Here is a 24,734-nt window from a genome sequence, read left to right as displayed (position 1 = left end):
TTCTTGGGTTGCACAAAAGAAATCGAGGCGACTGAAGGGGCAGAAGCACCAAGGCGAGGGCCCCGCTGGTCTTCCTGGCAGGACACCCGGTTTCTGCAGCTGCCGGGCAAGAAGTGCAGCGGGCAGTAGATATGGGGGGGGGGGGGAATCGGTGCCCTGCCCAACTTCTCTTGAGAGCCCAGCAGGCAGTGTGTTGTGAGCGGAGTACTCCCTCACAGTAGTAACAGTCTCCCTGGCGCTTCTTGCCAAATGGCTTTATTTTACATGTAACTCTGAGCATACATAAAGTGAGACGTCAGACCCTCTCTGGCCCTCTTCACCCAAAGCGTTGCTTATGAATCCCTCTGCACTTGTCCCTGGGGGAGCAGTGCTGTGGAACTGGGCACGCTGGCGCTCCTTCCTCTGGGGCCCCAGCCGGGCCACCCTCTGACTGACGACAAACCACTGGGTCCATCCAACAGACTCCCCATATCCAGTCCACCCCTCCCCGCAGATGTTCCTGCTCTTCCTCATTCCCATGGACAGGCTGACCGGGCCCCTCGGCTGCCCGTGAACTAGCTCCTTCCCCGGTGGGCCCAGGCGGGCACCCAGGGCCTCGGCCTGCAGCTGCAGCTGGGTCCGTTTCGATGACGGCCGCATCCTCAGAGCCGAGCCAGCAGCCCTGCTGGGATGGGCCAGCTCCCCTGCACACGGGCCGTCCTACGAACCTGAGCTGTCAGTCCGGCCGAACCGGTCAGCCTGCTGCGTGCACCTCAGAAGCTTGCCAGCATGTGCGCACGCGACACGGTGCGTCCTCCTGCCACGGAGGAAGGGGTAGCGCCTCGCTCCCGAGAGTACAAGCAGAAGGGGTGCAAGCTGTGGCCAGAGCAGGCCGAGTGGCAGACCAAGCCCGATGCAGACCAAGCCCACGCCTGCAGACAGGCACAGGGTCGGACCCCGACTGGCAGCAGGGACCGGGACCGGGGCCGCCGCCTCACCTGCCTGCGGCCCAGATGGGTGGGCCACGTCTCGCCCCGTGCCCAAGGAAGCCAGCCAGGAAAGGAGAGAGGCGTGGTACAAAGCAAAACACACTTTAGTAATGGTGAAGACGGACGACAAAACGGCTCAATGTGAGCAAGTGGTGCCCACCGAGGCAAGGGGCGGCCACCAGCCCTCCTGGGGTCCTGCTCGGGGTCCTCCCCCGCCCCAGCCCCAATTGCATGGGGTGGCGCTCCAGGCAGGGAGAGGGAGCACGGAGTGCCACCCTGCCTGGCCGGCCAGGAGTGACCTTCCCACCCTGCTTCTCCCCCCCACAGCCGGAGCCATGTGGCCTGTGCAGGGAAGAGCGTGAGAGCGGAAGGCCCGGCCACACGGCTGGGGGCGGGAGGGGGCGGGCTCCTTCTCTTCTGGCCGCCCACAAAGGGGGCGGCCTCCCTGGCCAGCTCGGACTGTCCCATGCTGTCCTCTGCTCGGTCCGGCCGGCCTCGCTGCAGCTCTGGCTGGCCCACCTGCCCGCTGCCGGCGCTGCGCCGTTCTGGAGGACGCCAGCGATCCCGCGGCGACAGCTGCCGCTGTCAGAGACCTGCCCCGGGTGCTGCTCAGCTGCCACCGCCACGCTCCCCAGGGATGCTTGCTGGAGGCCCCTCTGCGTCGAAGATGGCGCTGAACTGCACCTGGCATTCGAGCAGGAGCTTGCGGCTGGCGGGGGACGCCAGCGCACGGAGGCAGTGAAGCCGCACGAGGCCGGACTGGCCCCCCGAGACCAGCCAGCTGTGGCAGTCCAAGTTGGGGCTGAAGCGAACCTGCCGGAAAGGGAGCTGGAGTGAGGAGCCGGGAAGTGGAGGCACCCCCTCCCGACATCCCGCCTGCCCCCGGGAGGGGTGGGCAGGCCAGCGAGCCAGGCCAGCGGGGAGGCGCGGGGCACCAGGGGCTGGCCTGGCACCCGCACGCACAACAGAGCAAGGGGGCAGCCCGCAGCCATCAGCAGGCCACCTTCGGCCTCCCGTCTCACCTTGTGCACGGCTTCTAACTGCAGCCGGCCCAGGCCGTCCCCCTCCTTCACCTCTGCTCCCAGCACCGGCTTCCGGGGCTTCCGCTTGAAGAAGTGCTTGAAACTCCTCTGGGGGGACAGATGGAGAAGCGCTGCTGAGAGCAGGTGCCGCAACCCCCATTGTCGGGGGCACTGGGGGGCCTGGTCAGCAAGGGAAGCGCCACAGAAGGGCAGGCAGGACTCGGGTGGGGAGTAGGAGTCCCGGGCTCCTCTGCTGGGGTGCAGCTGACAGCCCTCCCTGGACACCCTCTGGTGACACCTCCCTCTCTGGGCCAGCCCCACTGGTCCCGTCCAGCGGAGCTCGGCGCCAGAATCACAGACTCCTGGAGCCACGGCAGAGCCCTGGCCCCCCACCTGCTTTCTCAGCCTTGTGTCTAATCACAGGGTCCCAACTCAAACGTACTGAGAGCAGAGGAGACCCGCAACGCCTGTGCAACACTGCTTGTCCTGCCCAAGGCCAACAAGGCCTGCATGTGCGGCAGGTGCGAGGTGGCAGCCCTGCGAGAGGGAGAGGCGAGAGCAGCGAGCGTCCATCCGCAAGGGAAGACCGGAAGGTGGAACTGGAACAGCCGAGAGCAGTGCAGGAGCCAGAAGGGCAGCTGTGCGCTGAGGCAGAAGAGAATCCCGAGGGAAGGGAGCACGAGGAGGAAACTCCCCGGAAAAGGGTAACGGGTGGAAGAACTAGAAGACGCTCTGATGCAGCGGAATGCTCCAGCTGCTTCCAGTGACTCAAGGATGCGGCTGGAGAGCAGCCTGCAGCGGAGGAACGGCAAGACTTCCAGTGCAACACTGAACAAGAGGCGAGAGGCCAGCCGAGCGATGGCAAAGATGCCAAGGGGTGCAAGCGGAGTTGTCAGGTGAGCTGCCTCCCCGCAGCACGGACAGCATGCGACTGAAAGACTGCCAGGCTCATACGCCCCGCCGAGACGAACCCCTTCCTTCTTACACTTCTGGGAACAAAGGACACTGCCAAGCGGAGCTCGGGAGAAATCACACCAGGCTTTGAAGCTTTAGGGAGGGAAGTCAAGAACTCTGGGACCCAGAGAGTTCTCTCTTCAATTCTTCCAATTACTGGAAGAGGAACAGACAGGGAAGGAAAAATACTCCAAGCTATGAAGGTGGTGCCGACGTGAGAGATTTGGATTCTGGGACCATGGCCCACACGTCCTGGAAGATGGGCTGCTGGTGAGGGATGGGTGGCGCCTTGCAAGGACTGGAAGCAATGTGTTCGGCCACAACACGAAGATGTATATCAGGAGGTCGTTCAACTGAATCCTGGCTTCACAACAGGCAAAGGCCTTTGCACCACAACAGAGAGAGCAGCTGTGACAGTGCCAGGTGGCAGTCTTCCAAAAAATGTGGGAAAGAAGCTAGAGCGTGAAGCATGTGGCCGTCGATGCCTACATACGAATACCCACAGGAAACAAACAGCATGAACTTGGACTCTCAATGCAGGAGGGGGAAAACCACCAGAGAGGCATAACTGAAACTTGGTGGGATGACTCCCAGGACTGGAATTCAACAATGGAAGGAGATAACCTGTTCAAGAAGAAAAGCAGGAGCAGAAAGGGAGCCGGAGCTGCCCTGTGCATTAAAGACACACACCTCTGCCCAGAAACGCAGGAGGATGTGCCTGCAGCCCCATCAAGAGCACTCGGATTAAAAGGCATGGAGCAGGGAATGAAAGGAGCACGGTGGCTGGAGCCTATCACCAGCCACCTGATCACGGAGGAGAGGAGGACGAAACTTTGGAAAAGCAAATTGTCAGTGCTTCAAGGAGATCATCATTATGGGGGAATTCAAGTTCCCTGATAGCTGTTGGGAGACAAATTCTGCCAAACACAACCCCTCTACGAGATTCCTAACATGTGTTACTGGTAACTTCCTCCAGCGGAAAGCAGAAGTAGGAACAAGCGGTGCGGCTTTACGCAACCTGATCCCAACCAAGAGGGAAGACCTCGTAGACAAAGCAGCAGCTACAAGGACTCTGGGGGAAACCAACTGTGCCTCACGTGCATTCTTGATTCTAAAGGAAGCAAAAGCCACATGTAGCCAAACATGTACCCTGCATTTCCAGAAAGCCCATTTTAATAAACGCACAACAATGAGAAGTAAAGTCCCACGGCAAGCAACTCAAATGAGATAAGGAGTCCAAGATGCATGGGAGTGTTTTAAAAAGGAAATTCTAAAGGCACAAGTACAAACAGTTCCAACAAGGAAAAAGGGAGAAGACAACAGAAGAAGCCCACATGGCTTCACAGAAAGGCTAGAGATAATGTGAAAATAAAAACGGACGTGCACAGGGAGTGGAAGGAAGGCAGGGCAGGCTACGAAGGAAGGACAGAGGCAGGGAGCAGGCCATGGCCAGGAAGGGTGAAGTCAGGATTGACCTGGGGCTCGCGAGAGATGCTAAAGGCCACAAAAAGCCTCCTTCAGACATGTCCAAAGTAAAGGACAGAGCACTGAGTGGGGACTCAGCTACTCCGGGGGACTGGCAAGATGACAATGGATGACAGGGCAAGGCGGAAGGGCTCGTTCCCTACTTTGGCGCAAAGGAAGAGCCAGGAGCTTCCTGGTGATGGGGAAGTGCAAGCGCAGGAGCGGGACGGCCACTCAAGGTTGACAGGAACATGGGCAAGGCTCACCCAGCCTAACTGGGCTGCATGGCTTCCGCTCTGCAGGGCCCGGCGGGCTCCACGCTATAGGGCCTCAAAGGAGCTGGCAGGAGAATGCACAGAGCCACTGCCCGCCTGCCACCTGTGCGGGATCATGGCGGGGTGCACGGGGGAAGCGCCACAGGGCTGGAGAAGAGCGCATGGTCTGGAGCCTCCAGCTGGTTCCAAGCAGAGCAGCGAGGCTGCGGACTGACCGGCGGCACGAACATGGCGCCAAATGTCGTCCTCTTCACAGTTACACTGGTTACCAACTGAAGTCCAGGCCTGCTGCGAAGTGGGAGCATTAACATTCAAAGCCCTCAGCGGTTTGGGGCTGGGCCACCTGAAGTGACACCTCCTTTGGAATGGATTATGGCACGTGCTCCACATGGAGCTGCCCTTGGAGGTGCTCCAGATGCTCCAGAGCAGCCAGGCTTTTGGCGGGGACCGGCAGATACGCTCACGTAGCGCCGGCCCTGCATCGCCTGCACTGGCTGCCACCTGAGACCCAGGCCCAATGCAAGGTGCTGGTGACAACGTATACAGCCCTAGGTAGTTTGGGGCCTGGTGCCTGAAGGAGCATCTCCTTCCTTGCGCACCTGCCTGCCCCCTAAGATCCAGGTCTGAGGTCCTGCACTGAGCAGGGACTGGACCCCACGGCCTTGTCAGTCCTCCCCGCACGGCTGCTCCATGCGCCTGCGAATCTGACACTCACCAGGTCCGCGTCCCGGAAGATGAGGTAGTTCTGAGCCACTGATGCGCTGTACGTCCGGCCCTCCACTGGAGGCTTCTCCGTGGCTCCAGCCAGCACAGCCTCCTTGCCAAGCGATTCGCAGGGAAGCAGGCTGGCCTTGCAGATGGGCTGTCGGAAGGGAGCGCAGGGGGCCACGGCCTCAGACGCAGGCCAGCACTCAGGACCGAGCCTCATGCACTGCCAGCCCCGGGCGAGGGAGCCAGGCCGCCCCAGCATCCCCTCCCCTCCCCTCCCCCGGCTAACCAGCACGAGCCAGAGGGTCTGCTGCCACCCTGGGCTCCAGGACAAGCGAGACTGGAGCCCGCAGAGCCGCTGCTCCCATTGGACAGCACCTGTCCCAAGGGCATTTCAATGCCCCAGAGGCTGCAGACGAGGCGGAGGAGACATGGGGGGTTGACCACGCTAGCAACGAGACCCCCTCCCATCAGACACCTGCCTCCTCAGCTTCTACGGCGCAGAAGCGCTGGGGGAGCCCCGTGCGCCCTCCCATCTCAGCCCAGCACGGCCTTCGAGGAGGCCGTTCCTGCCAGCCACCCTCTCTGCTGAGCTCTCCCACCGTCCCTTGGCGGCGGCAAGACCTACGAAGCGGCGCTCTGAGGGGCGCTTCACGTTGTGTGGGTTGATGGAGAGGTCGGGCATCACAGCAGCCACCAGCTCCCCCGTGACATCGCCGGCCACCACCGAGTTCAGCCAGTCAGATCCCGAGATGCTCTGCAGGAGGGACGGAGCCAGGGGGCCGCTATCACGAGGGGGCGCTGGGGGACCCCTCCCACCCTCCTGGCAGACACCCCCCGGGGGGCACCTGACTTACCCACACAGTGCCCTTGCGTGGGGCCACGAAGTAGGCTCGGAAGCCCAGGTAGCCGGCGTCCAGGTAATGGATGCCACACAGGCCGTACCTGCAGCACAAGAATGAGACATGCGTCTGGCCGGGGGCTCCGCCTGCTGCCAGGTGCCCCCCAGAGGGGGACTGTAGCACAGCTGGCTCCCCACATCAGCTGGGGGCAGCGCACGGCCGGCACCGTGGCAAGGACAGCCGCACTGACCCAGGGCGGCCAGCTGGGGATCCTGGGGGCCGGACCCTCCGGCAGCACGAGCTGATTAGGGCAGGGCTGGGTGCTGGGCTGGTCCTGACCCCCCAAAGCATGAGAGGCCTTGGGTCCAGAGCTGGCTTCCCTCCCAGTGTAACCTACATGGCGGAAAGAGCCCCCATGGGGGCGCCAGTGACCAAGACTGCAGCGCCTGCCACCCCAAGCCTGCCTTGCGGAACAGGAGCGGAGACCAAGTGGCAGAGGCGCCCTGGGCAGCTTGTGTCCAGCACTCCCCAGGAGGAGGGAGTCAGCGCAGCCCCCGTTCCCGGCAGTCCGTGCAAGTGTTCCAGGGCCCAGGAACTGCCCACTGGGCCCGTCAGCCGGACTGGAAGCCTGAAGGCTCTTCCTGCTCCGGAACCAGCACTGTGCACAGGAGCCCGGGTGCCAGCAGGAGCAGCAACGGACGGAACGCCTTGGCAAGAGGCTAGAGCGCGGAGACAAGAGGGCTTCACACGGAGAGCATTCAGAGGAGGGCGCAGAAGCGCAAATCCATCGTGTTGCGCTGGGCCACTAGAGGCCCAGCCACAGAGCGCCAGTCCTGCCTCAGGCCCCAAAGAGGCAACCCAGCGCTTCACAGAGAAGCTGCCCTCCGACCAACCGCAGCCCCCAGGAGAGCTCAGGACTGAGGGAGGGAGTGCAGGAAGGCCCGGGCAGGGAGAGCTGCTCATGGCAGGAGAGACACCCGAGGCTCATTCCTCCATCCGCTCTCCTGGGTTCTGCTGGGGTGGGGTGGGCAACACGGCCTCCTCCGTCTCTCCCCGGGGGGGAAAGGACAGGCTGACCCGGACCGGGAAGAGCAGTTTCCTCCGGAACCCTGAGGAAGGGGCTCACTCTGGCTGGCGCAACCACGCTGGCTCCACGGGACAGGCCGAGCAGCGCCAGGCACCCTCCCCACGCCGCCACGGCTGGCCACTCACGAGGCGTAGCAGTTGTCCTGGGCGACCGTGACGCCACTGTAGGGCAGCAACCAGGCGACCTCCGTGCTCAGGAAGCGCTTGATGCTGTTGAGAGGCTCATGCGGCCGGCGCAAGTCCCAGAATTTGATCTTGCGATCATTCCCTGCAGTCACCATGAAGTCGCTAGGAGCAAACCAGAGGGAGGGGCTGCAGCTCCCTGGCCAAGTGCCTGCCCAGCTCCTGAAGGCAGGGGCTCGGGGGGGGGGGCACGCTTCCACCAAGCCCCATGGCACAACAGGCACCCAGAGCAGATGCACAGCCCAGCTGCCGAAGTGACGCTGCTGCCAAGGTTGCCTCCCGGGCAGGAGGGAGCAGAGCTCAGGGGTGGCCTGGGGGGCCCCACGGAAAGCACCTGGGCACACGACAGGGCCGGCAAGTCTTAGGCTGCCCTGAGGCAGCGTGCAGGACGCGGGACGACTCAGTGCCCCGGAGTGGGAGGGGAATGTGGGGGGGGACCGGCGTCTCCGGCTGGAGAATTCCCCGCTGCAGTGGGGCAACGACTGCCACCCAGGAAGCCCTCGTGGGGGGGGGGTCCCAGCCTCCCTGGGGCCACTGGCGCCCCCACCTGTTCGCCTTGCACCACTGGATGTTGCGCACGGCATGGTCGTGGGCCAGGAAGCAGCGGAAGGGGTACAGCTTCAGGGAGCCATCCGGCTGGCGCACCCTCTGCAGCAGGGACTGGCTGGAGAGGTTCCAGAGGGCCACGGTGCCTGAGGGGGGGCAGGGCCGGTGTGGTGAGCCAGAGCATGAGCCAGAGGAAGCCCCTCCTGCGCCCACCCGCTCCCAGGCCCCTCCACTCTCACCATCGTAGAAGCCGGCTGCCAGGTGCTGGTGTGGCTTGGTCGGCATCCACGCCAGGCTGAAACACTGGCCGCACTCGGAGGAGCCCCCGGCTTGGATAGAGCCCACCTGCAGGGTGGCCACGCACTGGACCTGCCCGGAAGGAGACATGGCGCCCGTCATGAGGAAGGGCCGCTGCAGGAGCACCGGCGCTCGGTATAGCCTCAGCTTGGCGTGCAGAAAGGCCAGAGGGCTGGGCTGGGCAGTGGCCGTTGCCACGCACGGCAGAGCATCACGGCCAGCAGGGAAGCAGCTCACAGTGGCGTGGCACCCTCCTTGCTGGTATGGGGCCAGAGGCGGGCTGATGGCCCAAGGGAAGTAACCCCCCCCCCATCTGGACCGGGCCTCGGCTCGGCTGCTGCTCCAAGGACCCCCGGATGCGCCTTCCCTGGAGAACCTGCCGCTCGCAACGCCCAAGCATCGCGCAGGCCCCCAAGCACACTATGCCTGAGCCATACCTTGCAGATGGCGTGCCGGGAGGAGAGCTCACCTGTGGGGGGAAAGAGGTGGAGTCAGGTGGGAAGCAGCCAGCACAAGCCCCGTCCCTCCTGACGCCGTGAGGTGTAAAGAGTAGCCCATTCGAGTGCAAGACTTCCCTTTCGGTGACCCTCAAGTGCTGGACGGGACCAATCAGCTCCCCTCAACCGAGGAGAGCTCCCCCAGTCTGCGGGGCTCCCCCACAGCGTCACAAACAAAAGGACCCCCACCCCCGCCCCAGGCAGCCTTGCAAACGCAATACCGGTCCCTGCGGGAGCTCAGGATCAGGAAGAGGCTGCCCCAGGCACCCGGCTTGGCACCTGACGGGCCGGTGCCAGGCAGGACCTGCCTCACCCCAGCCGGAGGGCGGCCAGTCAGCAAGCCGCACGGCTCAGCCAGACCGTCCCCACTCTCCAGCTGGAAATGGGGGGTGGGTGGCCACGGGCTCAGGCTGAGCTCGCCTCCATGTGGAGACCAGGGCAGCCCGTGCCCATGCTGGGAATGAGCTTGCTGCCCAGAAGGGAAGAGCCGCCGCTCGCCCCCTCGGTCACAGAGCCGACTCAGAATGCTCCCCTCGCCAGCAGCCCTCTCCTGCCAAGCCGTGGGTAGTGAGGGCCATTTCTGGCCGAGAGCCGAGTTTCTGCAGCCAGATACTCTGTGTCATCCTAGAAAGACAGAGCTGCAGGCCCACTGGCTCAAGCGCCTGCCCAACGTTCTGCTCGGGAGTGGCTACGCAACTGCTGGCCGAGGAGCACTCCTTCCTGCCGGCCAGCATCCACGCGGGACTGCCAGAAGCTGTGACGAGGAGCGTGGGGGCAGCTGCAGGACGCCGGCAACTCCCAGCTGGGCTTCTCCGCAACAGCTGAGGCAGGAAAGGCTGCACCCATTTGGACTAGTGCCTGGAGGCAGCGCTGCCTTGGAAAAGGCCCACCGACCTGAGCAAAATGCTGCTGAGACAGAGCCTCCGCTGGCACCGGGTGCCCGGGTGCAGGGAAGGGGGACGCGCCTGCCGCAGGAGGGACCACTCTGCGCAGGAAGGGCGTGCATGCTGCCTCGGTATGCCGGGACACGCCTCGCTCGTTGCAGGCCCAGCGACGTCTGCAGCAAGGGGCCCACAGCACAACCCCAGGCTGGCATCACCACCGCTGCCCCTTGCCCAGCATGGACAGGCACGCGGGAGCCTCCCACGGAGCTCATGCTCCATGCCGCGGCTACGCCTGCGCTTGGCTCCGGCTGCTGCAGCGGGGGCCGAGCGAGGCGGCCAGGGTGCTGCGCACGGGCTGCCTGGCTGCCGAGGCAGCCGCTGAGTCAAGCACAAGGCCGTGCTCCTCACATGCATGGGACCCGGCTCCCCGCAGGCCTCCTTCCCTGGCACAGCCATGAGAGCATTAAGATCACTGGAGGGGGTCTGTTGGCCCCATGCCCTGCAGATGGCCATCTGCCGGCCACCAGGAAGTGGGCCTTCCCGCCTTCTCGGAAGCTGGGAAGCACCGACTAGTTCATGCTTCAGGTGCCAATTACAGTCTCATTTCTTACCAGGCCTTCCCTAACCGAATGCTCTGCTCAGCCTCCCTGTTCGCAGTTACGTTGCTTAATTTGGTTTCTATCAACATACTATAATTCACCTTCTGTGCTCAGCAACATATAAATCTATTAAATGTGGAAACAATGCAAGGGGGCTGTCAGTCCCCACCGATCCAGACGGGGAAGGGCTGAGCCCGCCGTGGGGGCAGAACTCTCCTGCAAGGGCTCTGCCAATGCCCTCATTCCGAAGGCTGGACCAGGCGGCGCCGGGGCAGCCAGCGCACTTGGGTGGCAACCAAATTAGGGTAGCCATGAGCAGTGCTGGCCACCAGCCCGTTCTGATCAGACAAATCCAGAGAGGCGCGCCCCAGCAGCCTCTAAGCGTGGCGGCTGGGCAGCCGCTCTGCTGGGGACGGCGCTTGTTGGGCGGCCACCGCGGGAGCCGCTTGAGGCCTTTGCCCGCCCACCACAGGAGCGGGACGGTGCCCTCCAGGAAGCCCTGCCCCGATCTGCCCGCAGGGTCCTCGGTCGCCTGGGGCAGCGGCACAGTGAGCGACCGGCTGGGCACCTGCGTGCGAGGCCCCCTTGGCTGGGCTCCGTTTGCCTGGCAGATCAGGAGTCAGCTGGCCCCGGAGCGGCTGAGGACGGCTTGAGGCCCCGCCAGTCCCAGGGACCCAAAAGGAAGCGGGAGGGCGGCAGAGGGCGGCGAGTGAAACTCCCTGCCGTGCGACGTGGCACGGGGGAGGGGCTTGGAGCGCCGGCCGGGCTCCCTGGGGACGGCTGGCTGCTCTCGCCAGCGGGGGCCCAGGCTGAGTGCCCACCATCTCATCATCATCCATCATTCCTGCAGACAGATGTCATTACAAGCACCATTAGCTGATCTGGCTGGCTGAGCACCGCGAGGCTGCTGGGTGTGGGGGGGGCAGGCAGCCTTTGTGCTCATGCAGGGTGGGGGAAGGGGCAGCGGCGGAAGTGGGGGCACGGCAGCTGCCTGCAAAGATACGGAGAGTCAGAGGAAAGGGGCCACTGCATGAACGAGAGAAGCGGCGGGGAGCCCTCTTGGGAAACGGGGAGCGGAAGGTCGGGCGAGGATCCCACCACCGTCTTTGGCTGCCACCTGGCAAGCAGCTGCCCGGGCTTGATGCCATGCCGGGAATTCTCCAGGAGCAGGCACGCGTGGCGTGGCGTAGCGTAGCGTGGCGTGGCAGGCCAATCCTCTGTCCGAGAGCCACGGTGGGTCGATGCACTGCCTGCGGATGGGAAGGCCACCGCTCTCCTGGCCACCACAGAGCTCGGCCAATGTGCTGCCGGAGCCCCCAGGCCGCCACTTCCCGCCGGAGAGCAAGAGCCAACCAGCCACCCTGCAGGAGGCAGCCCCGCGCAGACGGCACGACCGGCAGAGCACAGGGCGAGAGCCCAGGAGCGCCCTGCCCGCCCTCTCCTCCCCGCGCCGCCAGGCCCTCCTCACCCGCGGCCTGGGCTCTCCTGCAGGCGCGCAGCGGCTCCGCGTGAGGAAGGCTGTACAGCAGCACCTTGCCATCAGAGAAGGCCACCGCCAGCAGCCCCAGCCGGCTCATCTGCGGGGCCTGCACGGGAAAGAAACGAGAACCCCCAGGAGTGGTGCTGAGCAGAGCGCACGGCTTCCAGCAGCCACGCGCTAGGGAGCCCAACCTCTTCCCTGGGGGCCACCCGGCCCAGGGGCCCCGGCCCAGGCTGTCCAGGCGCCCCTGCCCTTACCTTGCGGTGGGTGGTAGGCAGCTCCCAGGCTCCGCTGGGGCAGAACTTCATGTCCCAGATGCAGCCATGGTCGGTGGCAATGGCATACGCCAGCCCGGGCTTGGTGGCCGACCTGGGGGGGGGAGGCAAGGGGGTGGGGGGAAACCCCCCCCCCCCCCAACCACACAGGCTGGGCCTGATGTGTGGCCCAGCGCAGACAGCCCACTTTCCCCCGGTGGAGAAGTGCGTGGGTGATGCCGAGCCTCCAAGATGGACAGAGGGAAGGGGCTGTAGCCACGGCTCCTCTCCCATCACTCAGGTCTGCCGCCGCCCCCCCCCCCCGCACCTCTCTTGCACTCTCCCTGGAAACAAAGGGAGGGCTTGGCCTGGCACACTGGCTGCTCCCACTCTTTGGGCCTGGATGTCACGAGCCGTTCCAGGGCACCTTTGAGCCTGGGCTTGGCCTGGGGCGGCGGCAGCAGCAGGCCGTGAGCTGGTGCCAGGACGCCTGGCTTCCTGGGGTGAGGCGGGCGGAGGGCGGCGGGCGGCCTCTCCTGCCACAGGCTCACCCTGCATCTTGCTGGAGGGGTCCAAGCTCCCAGAGCTGGAGCAGCGCCGGTCCTTTGTGGATGCCCACCAGAGTGTGCCGCTCGTCCATGCTGGGGTTGCAGGAGACGGCGACATGCTGGGCCGCCTGGGAGCCTTCCGGGGTGGGGCACCACTCCACCGCCCAGACAGGCCCGCCAACGAAGAACGTCAGGTCCAGGCGCTCCCTGTGGGGCTGCAAGGCGTTAAACCTGCCGGGAGGGGAAGGGGGGTCACTGCTCCAGGGCACGGGCCAGGGGCTGACGCGAGAGCCACACCCCTCCGGGTCCATCCCGCCTGGCAGCAGTGGGGGCCTCTGCCTGCATCCCCCCTCGCAGGCCTGCAGCCGGCTCAGCACCAAGGCAGCTCTGTCGCCCCAAAGCAGGCCGGCCGGGGGCTGCTTTGCAGGCCGGCAGTGTGCAGAGGGAGGGCCGGGGGCAGGGCTGGCTGTGCGCCCCCCGCTCCAGAGTCTGGCCTCTCCCCCTCCAGCGGTTCTCTGCTGCGGTGAGGGCGGGTGCCATTGCCTGACCGGGGCTCCCCTTCACGCCAGCCGCGGCAGCGGCAGGAGAGCGGCTGGAGAGAGCCGGCTGCCCAGAGGTGCAGCTGCTTCCCCACGGCCCCCCACTGAAGGCAGCCCCCCCACTCATTCAGCAAATCAGGCCAAAGGCTGAGGAAGCAGGGGAGGAGCGCTGGCCGACCAGACAAAGCCAGGCACCCCAGCTGAAAGACGCTCTCGCTCCTCACCGTACAGGGAGGGACCCATGCAAGGCGCACGCCAGCCGCCCAGAGAAGTGTCCACGGGAGACAGCGCCCCCTTGTGCCCCACAACCGGCCATCCCCTTTCCAACTCAGACAGCGGATGCCAGCAGCTCCTCCCTCAAGAGCCTCCTCCGGCCACTGAAGCATCACAGGCTCTCCTCCGGCAATCCTGCAAGGGCAGGCAGGGCTGGCTTCCCTGGATGTCCCAGGCCCAGCCCCGTCTTCAGAGGAGCAAGAGGGAGCGCCCAACTGGCCTACTCATTTGGGAAAGGCTCGGTGTCCCTCGTTTTTGGGGAAGGGGGTGTGGCGTGTGGGGATCAGCTGGCTTCCAGCACCCTTTGCCACAAGTTCCTAGGGTGACGAGGGGCCTCTCACCGATTCCAAGCCTAACTTGCTGCACAAGCTTGTTGTGAGGATAAAATGGAGAGCGGGAGGACCACAAGAGCCAACTTGGCTTCCTTGCATGAGGAGAAAAGGGGAATATAAAAGCTAACGAAAACCAGGTAAGTCACTGCATGCTTGTCAGTGTCCCCACTGAGCTGTGGTGATGACCTCCGGCTGAAAGAGAGACACAAACGCAAACGCACGCACCTGTTAATTCGGTACAGAGCACCGCAGTCTTCTTCCAAGCCTTCCCGCTGGATGGAGAAAAGCGGAGATTTGGTCTCAGCAGGGAGGTATTTCTCTGCTTGGCTTGGAAAGGGGAAGGAGAACACCGCGGGACGTCATTTCAGGGCTGGTCACATCTGGACACTCCTGCCCCTCGGAGGCCTGCAGAGTCGCTCAGCCCCCTCCCAGCAGGCGGAGAGCACCTCCGTCCCCACGCCCTGCAGGAGTCAGCCACCCCCCCCCCCGCACCCAGGAGAGCCTGTTCCTCCTCCACCACCCACCTGGCACTGCCCTGCAGGTGGCGCACTCACCTCTCGGAGAGGAAGGCCCACTGCCGGGCAGAGGGGATCCATTCGGGAAACTCCCAGTGAGAGTGGAGCTGCTCGCGCCTGGGGGTGAGAGGGCCAGAAGCACAAGCACAGTCATGAGGACACACAGCTCTGAAAGGAGCATTACTGCAGGCCAAGAAGATAACACCCCCCGGCCCCAAGCCCCCCAGACGGACATCATCCTGGACGCTTCATAGAGAAACTGGAAAGCAGTGACAACGGAGCACGGGGCTCCCCTTGCGTCAGGTTCATGGAATCGCACAACAGTGGGGCTGGAGGGGGACAGGTGGCCAAGCACCCCTCTCAGATGGCTGTCCAGCCACATCCTGCAGGCCTCCAGGCTGGGAGAGCCCAACCCCTCCCTGGTTCATGGGCTCCACTGTCACACGGCCCTCACGGTCAGGCCCTCCTGCCTGATGCCCAGCCAGAGCCCGGCTTCCTGCAACTTGAGCCCATTATTCCGTGTCTGGCACTCCGGGATGGCCAGGAAGGGATCCGGGGCCTCCTCTCCGTGACAGCCTTCCAGGCACTTGCAGCGTGCCCCCCCATCTCCCCCAACCTTCTCCTCTCAGTGCTAAACCGGCCCAGTGCCTTCCACCTCTCCCTCCCAGGGCTCTGTTCCCAGTCCCGGGATCCTCCTTGCTGTCCCCCCCCCCCCCCGGGCCCTTTCCAGCTCGTCTGCACCTTTCCAAAAAGTGTGGTGCCCTGACCTGGAGACCGTTCTCCAGACAGGGCCTGAGCAGCGCTGAGCAGGGCGGAAGCAGCCCCTCCCGGCATCTGGAAGCGATTCTTCTCATAACGGAGCCGAAGGCGGCATTTGCACCACACTGCTGACCACCTTCAGCTTCTCATCCAAGAATTCCGAGACCCTTCCCACTTCCAGTGCTGCTGAGCTAAATATTCCCCATCTTAGAATCATAGAAGGGCAGAGCTGGAAGAGGCCAAGGAGGTCATCCAGTCCAACCCTCTACGGGTGCAGGCTGCCACTTTATACCACCCCACTCGGTCCAGTTTCGCCTTGAATGCCTCCAGTGGGGGAGAGCCCACCACCCTCAGGCAACTGGCTTCACTGCCATGTTGCTCTGGCAGCGAGGAAGCTTTTCCCTGTATGAAGCCAGAAACTGGGTGGTGGCAACTGGTTATTCCATGTCCTGCACTCTGGCATCAGCCAGAAGAGATCTTGACCTTCCTTTGTGGCAGCCTTTGAGGTGCTTATAGAGGAATATCATGCCCCCCCCCCCAGGCTTCTCATCTCAAGGCTGGACATGCCCGGTTCTCCCAGTCTCTCCTCACAGGGCAGCATTTCCAAACCTGGGATCATTTTTGCCCTCCTCTGGACCCTAATTTTCCTGCCTCTTTCCTGCCTTGGTGCGCAGAACTGGACACAGGTTTCCAGGTGAGGTCTGACTAGCGAGGAGTATAGGAAAATACCACTTCACGTGTTTTGGAACGGATGCTTCTATTAATCCCTGCCAAGATCGCACTGGCCCTTTCTGCAGCTGCATCGCATTGCTGGCTCCTATTTCGCCTGCTGTCCACAGTCGCTCCAAGGCCTTTTTCCTTTTCAGTTCCGTTGCGCAACGCATCCCCCATCTGGCATCTGTGTGCTTGGTTTCTGTTTGCGAGGTGGAGGAGGCGGCACTTGTCTCTCCTGAATCTCATTCTGTGGCTTTCAGCACAGCATTCAAGCTTATCAGACTCACCCTGGATCTTCACTGTCTTCCAGGATGTTTGCTATTCCACCAGTTTTGTATCATTTGCGAGTACTTGAAAGGCTGGCACAAAGCGGAAGGGCAGGATCTCTTCTCAGTCCTCACACAGGAAACGGAATAATGGGCTTAAGCTGCAGGGCGCCAGATTCTTACTAGTATCAGGCGAAATTGCCTGATGATGAGAGCAGTACAAAGGACACAACAACCTGGGAGGTGTGTGGCTCTCCCACACGAGAGCCGTTTGGGCGCGGCTGGACAGCCACCTGGGGGCAATGCTTGGCTGGGCGTCCTGTGCTAAGCAGGGAGTGGGACCCTGTGGCCTCCTGCACTCTTCTGAGTCTATTTAAGAGCGTGCCCGGTTGTCCTGCGGGGCGAGTGGCCAGATCTCGTTTGTTTTTGAAGATCTGTGGAAAACCATGAAACAAATCATCTTTCTCCTAGAGGGCGGGAACAATTCCCTCTCCCACGAGATCTGTCTTCACGACCCTTTACGACCTTCCAGTCCACAGACCCGCACTGGTCCAGCATCATGGGTCAAACTTCCCAACTCCGAAGGGAGTCTGCCAAGGGACTTGTTTCCTTCCAAAGGCAAGTCCCAGGCATGCCTTCTGGGCAAGATGGTCTGCACGTTCACCCAGGCAAAGGCACCTCCAGTCGATGGGCCGCTTTCTGCCACAGGGACCTGGCCAGCCGCCAGACACTCGCTTGTGCCTTGCCACCACCTGACACCCTGCCAAGGGCCACTGCCGCTGGGGAGCCTGTCTCCTCGAGGCAACAAGAGCGGCCACAGACGCCGGCAAGAGTTCTGCAGCGGATGCGCAGTGCAGGCACTGAGCACTGGGGCAGCCGCACCGCACCACCCCACACACAGCAGCCGCTGCCTGCCTCCCTCCCAGCCCCGCTCCCGCGGCTATCGCGAAAGGCAGAAATGGCAAAGAAGCCCGACACTCACAAGCGGTGCGTGGTCGTGAGGGACTTTGACAGGGGAGCCATGATGGAGTTGTGCAAGCCATTGGAGGCAAATCCCCGGTAGTGCGCCTTGGACCTCTGGGGAGGAGGAGGAGATCTGGATGAGAGGCCCGCGGCAGGCAGCCGCCCCCAGAGGCAAGAAGCCCTCCAGGAGAAGGCGGGGAGGGCAAGCTTGGCCCCGCCAGGCAGGGCCTCCCTCCCGCCAGGAAGCCGCTTCAGGGCTGGGTTACCACTGCTCCATGCAGGCCGGGATCCAACTCGGACTCTGAGGCTTCACTCAGGAGGAGGTCACTTTCCTCCTCCTCCTCTTCATCGTGCAGAAGCCCGTCCTCAGAGGGGACAAAGTCTGCATCCTCCAGCCTTGGTTCCTGCTGCCTCTGGCTGCGCCGCTTTCGGCCAGGTTCTTCGGGGCTGTTCTCTGCGCTCTCGTCGCCAGCGGGGGCCTGGTACACGGAGGTCAGCTCTTCAGCCAGCTCCTGCAGGTAAAGGAGGGCTCTGGGGAGGGGGTGGGCCATGAGGTCAAGGACCGAGCCGTCGTGCCCTCCCCAGGCAGCCAGGCAAAGGGCTGGGATGGTCCACGTGGCCGTAAGGTCACTGGGATGGCAGAGAATCAACTCGCCCCAACAGCGCTGCCCAAACCAGCCACCAGGCAAAATGCCACCTCTTACTTTGGATCGCCACTCCTAGTCCCCCGCCTGTGCGCTTTCTTAGAAAAACAGGACCACAACACCTGTGAGCCTGAACCAGTCCCCCGCCTCTGGGCTCCAGCGCTGAGGGCTCCAGAGTGCTCGCGGAGGGCAAGCATGGAGGCGCGTAACTCGCTCGGCCGCCCCCCTCCCCCTGTCTTGCTCCCGCCCAGCTTCCCAAAGAGCAAATCAGCACCCCTCCCCGGCTTACACTTTTGCCGCTCGACGCTTGGGCCGGCCCCCTTCCGGGGTCGCCTCGAGGCTGTCTGTGTCCTCCCTGCCGGCCCGCGGCTTCTGGTCGTGTGCCTGGCACTCCAGGCCCTGCGACAGCTTCAGCAGGAGCAGCTCCGCCTTGGACTTGCGCCCTCGTTTCTTTGGCACTCTCACGGGAGGAAGGGGGCCATTCTGCGAGGGCCCTGGGCCCTCGCTCGGTACCCTGGGAGGTTCCCTGGGGCTGGGGCCTCTGCGGGCAGCAGCCTTCTTCCGCTTCCGCCCACGAGAACGCTTCCGTACAGCTGGAACTGTTGCCAGTGCCTCTTCCGGACGATCCAGGACTTGGGTGGGGGAAGCACCCTGTTCACCTGCTTGGACAGGAAGAGGCTGCGCTAGTTCTGCCACTCACTCGTGCCTGGATCCCGGCCCCGGCCGGCTGCCCTTGCCCTTTCAGCTTCAACTGCCCGCACGAGGCCCGCAGACCTCAGGGGATGCCGCTCCCCATGCAGCCCAGCAGGGCACCCGGCTCATTCCTCACCCCCTCCTCATCCTCGCAGCCACGGGGGGCACCCACATTCTCCCCAGCTCCTGGTGCGTCGCAGTTCTGCAGGGGCCAGTGCCTCGAGATCTGCAGGCTGCCCCCTGGGGCTGGGCCTTCTGCACAGCGGGCCTCCCATCTGACAGGACCCCCTCCTCCGAGGAACCGTGTGCACGAGAGGAGACAGGCCCACGCCTGCAGGACTCACTCAGCGAGCGCTTTTTTGTGTGGCGCTCCTGCCTGGTTTTGCAAGGCGCCCGTCCCCTGCAGCCTCCCGTGAGCCGCCCTGTGCTGCCCCGGAGAGTCCCCATCCTCGGAGAGGCTGTTCAGTGAGTGCGTGGGACAAGGGCGGGAGAGGCCCCTGCTCTGCGGTTCTCTGGATCACAGCGGATTGTTCCCTTGGTCAAGGCATCCTTACCAGGGCAGCTACTGACACCTACCGAGGGGCTCCAGAGGGGTCCCTGCCGCCTCCGCTTGCCTCTTCAGCTGCTCTGGAGGAAGGCGCTCCCCACCAGCCGCTCCCGGTCCCACTTGCTTGTTCCTGGGGCTTGGCTGCTCCCGCCTCTCTTCCTGCAGACAGCTTTCCAGAGGGAGGGCTGCTGCTGCATCGGCCTCACTCGGGAACGTTGCCACTGCGGCCGGCCCGCCCCAGCGAGGGCTCTTTGGGCGAGGCTCCGTGCGAAGGCTCCGGCTTGCCCCTCCACCTGCGGGGCCTGTCGTTCCCCTGGCGATCCCCATGGTGCGGCTGGGCGTGGGGCAAGGTTCCATGAAGGCACCCGAGTTGCTCAGGCAGGTGCTCCTCCTCCTCCCATCCTCCCGACACCCTACAAAGCAGGATGGAAACGGGGCGTGTCAGACAAGCAAGGACAAAACAGCAGTGCACGCCAGCGAAGCGCTGAGGTGAGTGGAGCACCCGAGCCAGGTGCGTCAGCCCTTCCCTGCCGTCTGCAAGCAACCAAATTGGTCTTCCAGGTAAACAAAATCAGTGATAGCAATAAAAGGAACAGCTGTGCAGGTAGAAAGCCAGCCTGGAGTGGGAGCTATTCAGTGCAACGCACTGCACGTAACACGCAAACTGTCTGACAGATTGAGCTAGGCAGAAATTGTGGATGTCAGCTTGTTGTAAGGAGTTCCTGGCTCTAGAGCAGCGGTGGCGAACCAATGGCATGCGTGCCACGGTGGGCATGCAGAGCCCTCTGTTGGCACACGAGCCAAGTTGCCCCAGCAACGCCCCAACAGATGTGCATAACAGCACACACAGGGGCCATGTGCATGCTCAGAAAGGAGTAGCGGCACCAGGTGATCTCACAAGCCGCAATTCGTTAGCAGCGGCTCGTCCGAGCTTTCGCATGATTGGTCAGTGCTCTGCCAAGGATATATATTTTTGCTTGGACTAGCTGTGAGGTGTTTTTTCTAAACTAAAACCTCAGTTTTCAGGTTTTATTGTGTTTAGAATGGGCAGAAATGATGAGCTGCACAGAAAAAGCTACTCAAGGAAGGCTTTTTCAAAATCACATTATTTTCAGTCTAACTTTAGCCCTATATTAGAGTTAGGGGTGTGCACCAGGATAGGGTTAGGGTTCAAAAAACGAGGTGTCCTGGCATGATTTTGATGGGTAGAATGTATTTAGAATGGGCAGAAATGATGAGCAGCACAGAGAAAGCTACTCAAGGACGGTGTTTTCAAAATTGCCCTCTCTGTTAGCATATGAGCCAAGTCACTCCAGCATTGCCCCAGTAGCCAAGCATCGGATCGGATAACATCGGATAACAGCGCACATAGGGGTCATGCGCATGCTCGAAACAGAGTAGTGGCGCCAGGCAATGATGTCACAAGCTGCAACTCATTAGCTGCACCTCGTCCGAGGGTTTGCATGGCCGGTCAGTGCACTGCCAGGGATGTATATATATTTGCTTGGACTGGCTGTGAGTTGTTTTTTCTAAACTAAAACCGCAGTTTTCAGGTTTTATTGCAGTGTCGGCACTTTGCGATAAGTAAGTGGGTTTCAGTTTGGGCACTCGGTCCCTAAAAGGTTTGCCATCACTGCTCTAGAGGAACATGTGTGTTTCCTGCAAGCTTGCGTCAGAGACCTGAGCAGCTGAGGAAGGCATAAGGGCCAGCAGATCAGACCCTCGGGGAGCTGATATGGCGTGCCAGTCTTGGGTTGACTGCTGTCAGGGAGCAGGCTGATCTTGCGGAAAATGGCTGTCCTTTTGAGGAAGAGGGAATTGTTTCCACAGAAAGTACTCTGTCCTCAGAAAACAAGCAAATATAAGGTCCCGCTGGGAATGTACCTCTGAGAGGTGGGCGGGCTATGGGGTGAGACGTTCTGTCACTGGGCTTATGATGGGCATGCAGGCTGCATGGTAAGCTGCCCTGGTGAAGGCTGAGGATATCACCTGGCATCTAGGTAGCCTGACAGACAGCGGCAAGCAGGAATCAGTGGCTCTTGTCCCTGCTGGGGCCAGTGACACAGGGACATGTAGTTACATGGTCCTGGAAGCCAAATTTAGGTGGCGAGGTGGAAGGATGAAAGGTACGGTGTCTCTAATATTATTATTATTATTATTATTATTATTATAACATTTCTATGCCGCCCCTTGCCGAAACCTCGGGGCGGCTTACAACATGATAAAATACATTGAAATACAATAGTACATAATAAAATTACCATTAAATATAACAATACAGAAAATACATTGATTTACAAATACAAAATTAAAATTATCAGTATAAAATAAAAATATAGGAGGAGAAAGAGAAGGAAGAAGAAGTTGCCCAGGCCAGATCATATGTTTTAACAATTGAAATGATGTTTAAATAAAAAGGTCTTTACCTGGCGCCGAAAAACCAGTAACGACGGTGCCAGGCGGACCTCTTTGGGGAGTGAATTCCATAGGTTGGGCGCCACCGCAGAGAAAGCCCTCCTCCGGGTACTTACTCTCCTAATTTCTTTCATGGAGGGTTCCCGGAGAAGGGACTCTCCCGCAGATCTCAAAGGGCGGTCGGGCATATACGGACGTAAGCGCTCGTTCAGGTAGCCAGGACCCATGTCAACAGTTTATTCATTTATTTATGCTTCCATTTATATGCTGCCTACTACCTATTACTGGGGTCCCAAGGCAGCAGTTCCACATGCAGGTCCAGCCAGACAGGCAAAGCTGAGGAATCCCAATGTGTCGATGGGATTGTGGTGTCAGGAAGAGGAATTTAGATTATTTAACGAGTTTTATTCATTTATGAATCATTTTATAGCAAAAACTCTAAGGACAGCATGCATGTTAAAATAAATATAACACAACCAATGAAGAAACACGCTTAACCTCCCCTCCGCCCCCAAATTTGAAAAACAGGAATTTAAGAACTTCTGTTTTTGGCTAGACAATGCAGACCATTTTTGGAAAAGGCAGGCCTGTACCAGAGGGGTAGATGTTGCTTGAACCAGGATGGAACTAGGCTGCAGACCAAGTACTGAAAGAATAATAAGCTAGCAGAGCAGCTCTTGAGCTAAACTCTGAGTAAGGCCGGCTGGAGGTGGAAAACCAGACGGACCTTTGCTCTGATCCAGCACGGCTTTTCTTATGTTGCGCGATCCTTCCCCATCCCTTCTGGGATGGGGGAAAGCATTTCTGCCTTTACCTATATAAAGATATTTATAAAGATTTGCATTATCTTTATCATATAACCCCCGTCCTCTACCAGCTTCACTGGCTCCCCATCGAAGTCCAGGCTCAATTCAAGGGGCTGGTTATCACCTACAAAGCCCTGAACGGCTTGGGACCTGGATACCTGAAGGAACGCCTGCTTCCATATTTGCCCTCCCGCCCCCTGAGATCGGCAGCAGAGGCCCTCCTCCGGGAGCCCTCTGGGAGAGACATCAGGAGGCAAAGTACCCGGAGGAGGGCCTTCTCCGCGGTGGCGCCCCGCCTATGGAATGCGCTCCCCAGAGAGGTCCGCCTGGTGCCATCGTTATTTGTTTTTCGGCGCCAGACCAAGACCTTTTTATTTAAACGATATTTTAATAATTATTAATATTATTTATTGGTTTTAAAACTTTTAGCCAGGATGAATCCAGATGTTATATGTACTTGTCTGTATGTTGTTTATTTATGATGTTGGAAGCCGTCCCGAGGCTTATGTGAATGGGACGGCATACAAAAATTCCAAATAAATATATAAATCGGGTGATTTGAATGGAGTCATGCTTCCCTTGAAAGAGCAGATTCATAGCTTAGGGACTCTCCTTGAGTCATCTTTGCCACTAGAGATTCTGGTGGCCTCAGTGGGTTGGAGTGTCACAGTCACGGCAGCTGCTCCAGCTGCATCTCTACCTGGACAGAAATAGCTTGATTTCAGTAAACCACCTTTCAGGAATGACTGAGCTGCAATACACACTACACGGGGCTGCCCTTGAAGACTGTTCAAAAGCTTCAGCTTCTACAAAATGCAGCAGCCAGATTACTAAATGGGAGCAAAAGAACCAAACATATTATACCAATTCTATCCTACTTGTGCTGGCATCCAATATGCTTTATTTGAAATCTGCCTTTTACATTTTTAGATACAATTTTATGATATTGTTTCTTTCACTTGCATTATAGATTGCATTTGTATTGTACTTTATGGACAGTTGTAAACCAGCCAGAGATATTCAACTACTGAGTGGTTTAGAATAACAGTAAAGTAACAGTAATAGTTTTAAGAAGCCTCCACAGAAAAGCAATCAGGATGGCAAGGGCCCTGGAAACCAAGCCCTGTGAAGGACTGTTGGAACAGCTCGGTATGCTTAGCCAGGAAGAGTTTATTCTATGATTCGGGAAATCCATGATGGTGGCCTTCAATTACACAAAAAAGTAGCTATGCAAAGGATAGAGCCTACTTGTGCATTGCTCCAGAGGGCAGGACTAGAATCCACAGGGAAAATCTATTTAAGATTAGGCAAGATGTCCTAAGAGGGAGAGCCTTTCAGCAGGGGAACAGACTGCCTCAGGAGGTGGTGGAAACACTGAAGGCTGCGTAATGACCTGTCAGGGGTTCCGCAGCGATACCTTACAATGCAGGGCCTGCAGTCGTAGACAAACACAGCCAGGAGGGCAGACTAGACGATCTCCAAGGTACGTGCGTTCCAGCTTTATCATTCCCAAACGGGCCAGTTCTCGAAAGGCCGAGGCGAAGGGCGGGGACCTTAACTCTACAGCTCCCGCCGGCATCAGCGCGGCCCCACACACCCGGAGGGCCCGCGGCCCCTCGCCCTCGCCCCCGCCCCACTCACCTCGCAGGCTCGTCACCGACACGCGGGAGGAGGCGGACCCGAGCGCCGCCGCGCAAGGCGGCCAAGGCTCCTCGCGGCGCCCTCCGCGGGCAGCCCGGGCGAGACGCGCTGGGAAGAGCGCCGCCTCACTGCCGCTGCCGCGGCCTCCTCCCGCCCCGCATGCCGGCGCGCCGCGGGGACGGCCGGGAACGACGCCGGGACGGGCCGCTGGGCTCGCCCGCCCCCTGTCACAGCAACGCACCGCGGAGCCAAGATGGCGGCCGCCGCTGGCTCCTGACGTCACTTCCGACGCCACATCCGCTCCGCCCTCACGTGGCCGGGGCGCCGTCTCGGAGCCCGCCCCGCCCCGCCCCGCCGGAAGTGACGCGCCGCCTACTCGGCCGCCGGGAGGCCTGCGGGGACGCGGGGCGCCGCGGGGGCGCTTCCCCGGGCCGGCCCGGCGGGGCGCGAGGCGCTCCGTCCGAGGCGGCCGGGCAGCGGCCCCCCCCCCTTGCAGGCTCGCCGGGCGCACGGAAGGCGGCGCTGGGTCGTCCTGGCCCCGCTCTGGGCTGCAGGCCGAGGCCGGCGCCCCGCGGCTGCCTTCCACCCCGACCCCTGGCCCGCGTATGCCGCTCCCGGCAACCCGGGCCCCTCCCACCGAGGGCCGCCGCGGCCTCTGGCGACTGGGTTTGCCGAGGCGGGCGCTGGCTGCCAGGCCAGGGCCGAGCCGAGGCAGCCTCCGGTGAGCTGGGGCATGCAGCAGGCGAGCCTCCATGGGAGCTGGACTGCGACTTGCCCCTGCTGCTGATGCGCCTGCAGCCTGGCCACTGCTGCGGGGATGGATTTCTCACTGGCGACCTGGAGAAAAAGGTGCTGGGGCTCAGACTCACTTGGCACGGTGCTGCTGTCAGGAGCAAGAGAAAGGCTTGAGAGAAGCCCCAGCTTGAGACAAGCTGTGTCCTCCAACGACAGAAGTGATGATGTTCAGAGACCTCCAAAGCCCCCTAGTCGACCCCTCTCCAGAAGATCTGCTCATCTATT

At 61.3% G+C, this 24,734-nt stretch overlaps 1 protein-coding gene across 1 annotated transcript; it reads right to left on the bottom strand.

Moving 5' to 3' along the window:
- Positions 1 to 1,054: 1,054 nt before the first annotated feature.
- GTF3C2 (general transcription factor IIIC subunit 2) lies at positions 1,055 to 24,468 on the bottom strand. Its single transcript, XM_044421056.1, has 19 exons — positions 23,715 to 24,468; positions 18,882 to 19,265; positions 17,902 to 18,271; positions 17,235 to 17,499; positions 16,988 to 17,082; positions 14,306 to 14,383; positions 13,977 to 14,078; positions 12,611 to 12,838; positions 12,063 to 12,174; positions 11,794 to 11,911; positions 8,783 to 8,814; positions 8,288 to 8,417; positions 8,050 to 8,194; positions 7,446 to 7,607; positions 6,249 to 6,336; positions 6,020 to 6,148; positions 5,399 to 5,545; positions 1,991 to 2,098; positions 1,055 to 1,796 (listed from the first exon to the last, which is right to left on the bottom strand). The coding sequence occupies exons 1-19, from the start codon at positions 24,466 to 24,468 to the stop codon at positions 1,578 to 1,580; spliced, it is 3,666 nt and encodes a 1,221-aa protein (XP_044276991.1). The 3' UTR covers positions 1,055 to 1,577.
- Between the last annotated feature and the right edge of the window lie 266 nt (positions 24,469 to 24,734).

This window comes from Varanus komodoensis, unplaced genomic scaffold, assembly GCF_004798865.1.
Source record: "Varanus komodoensis strain SLA01 unplaced genomic scaffold, ASM479886v1 scaffold114, whole genome shotgun sequence".
Classification (NCBI taxonomy): domain Eukaryota; kingdom Metazoa; phylum Chordata; class Lepidosauria; order Squamata; family Varanidae; genus Varanus; species Varanus komodoensis.
The sequence above is the reverse complement of the archived record's forward strand: the minus strand, read 5'-3'. Positions and strand labels throughout refer to the sequence as shown.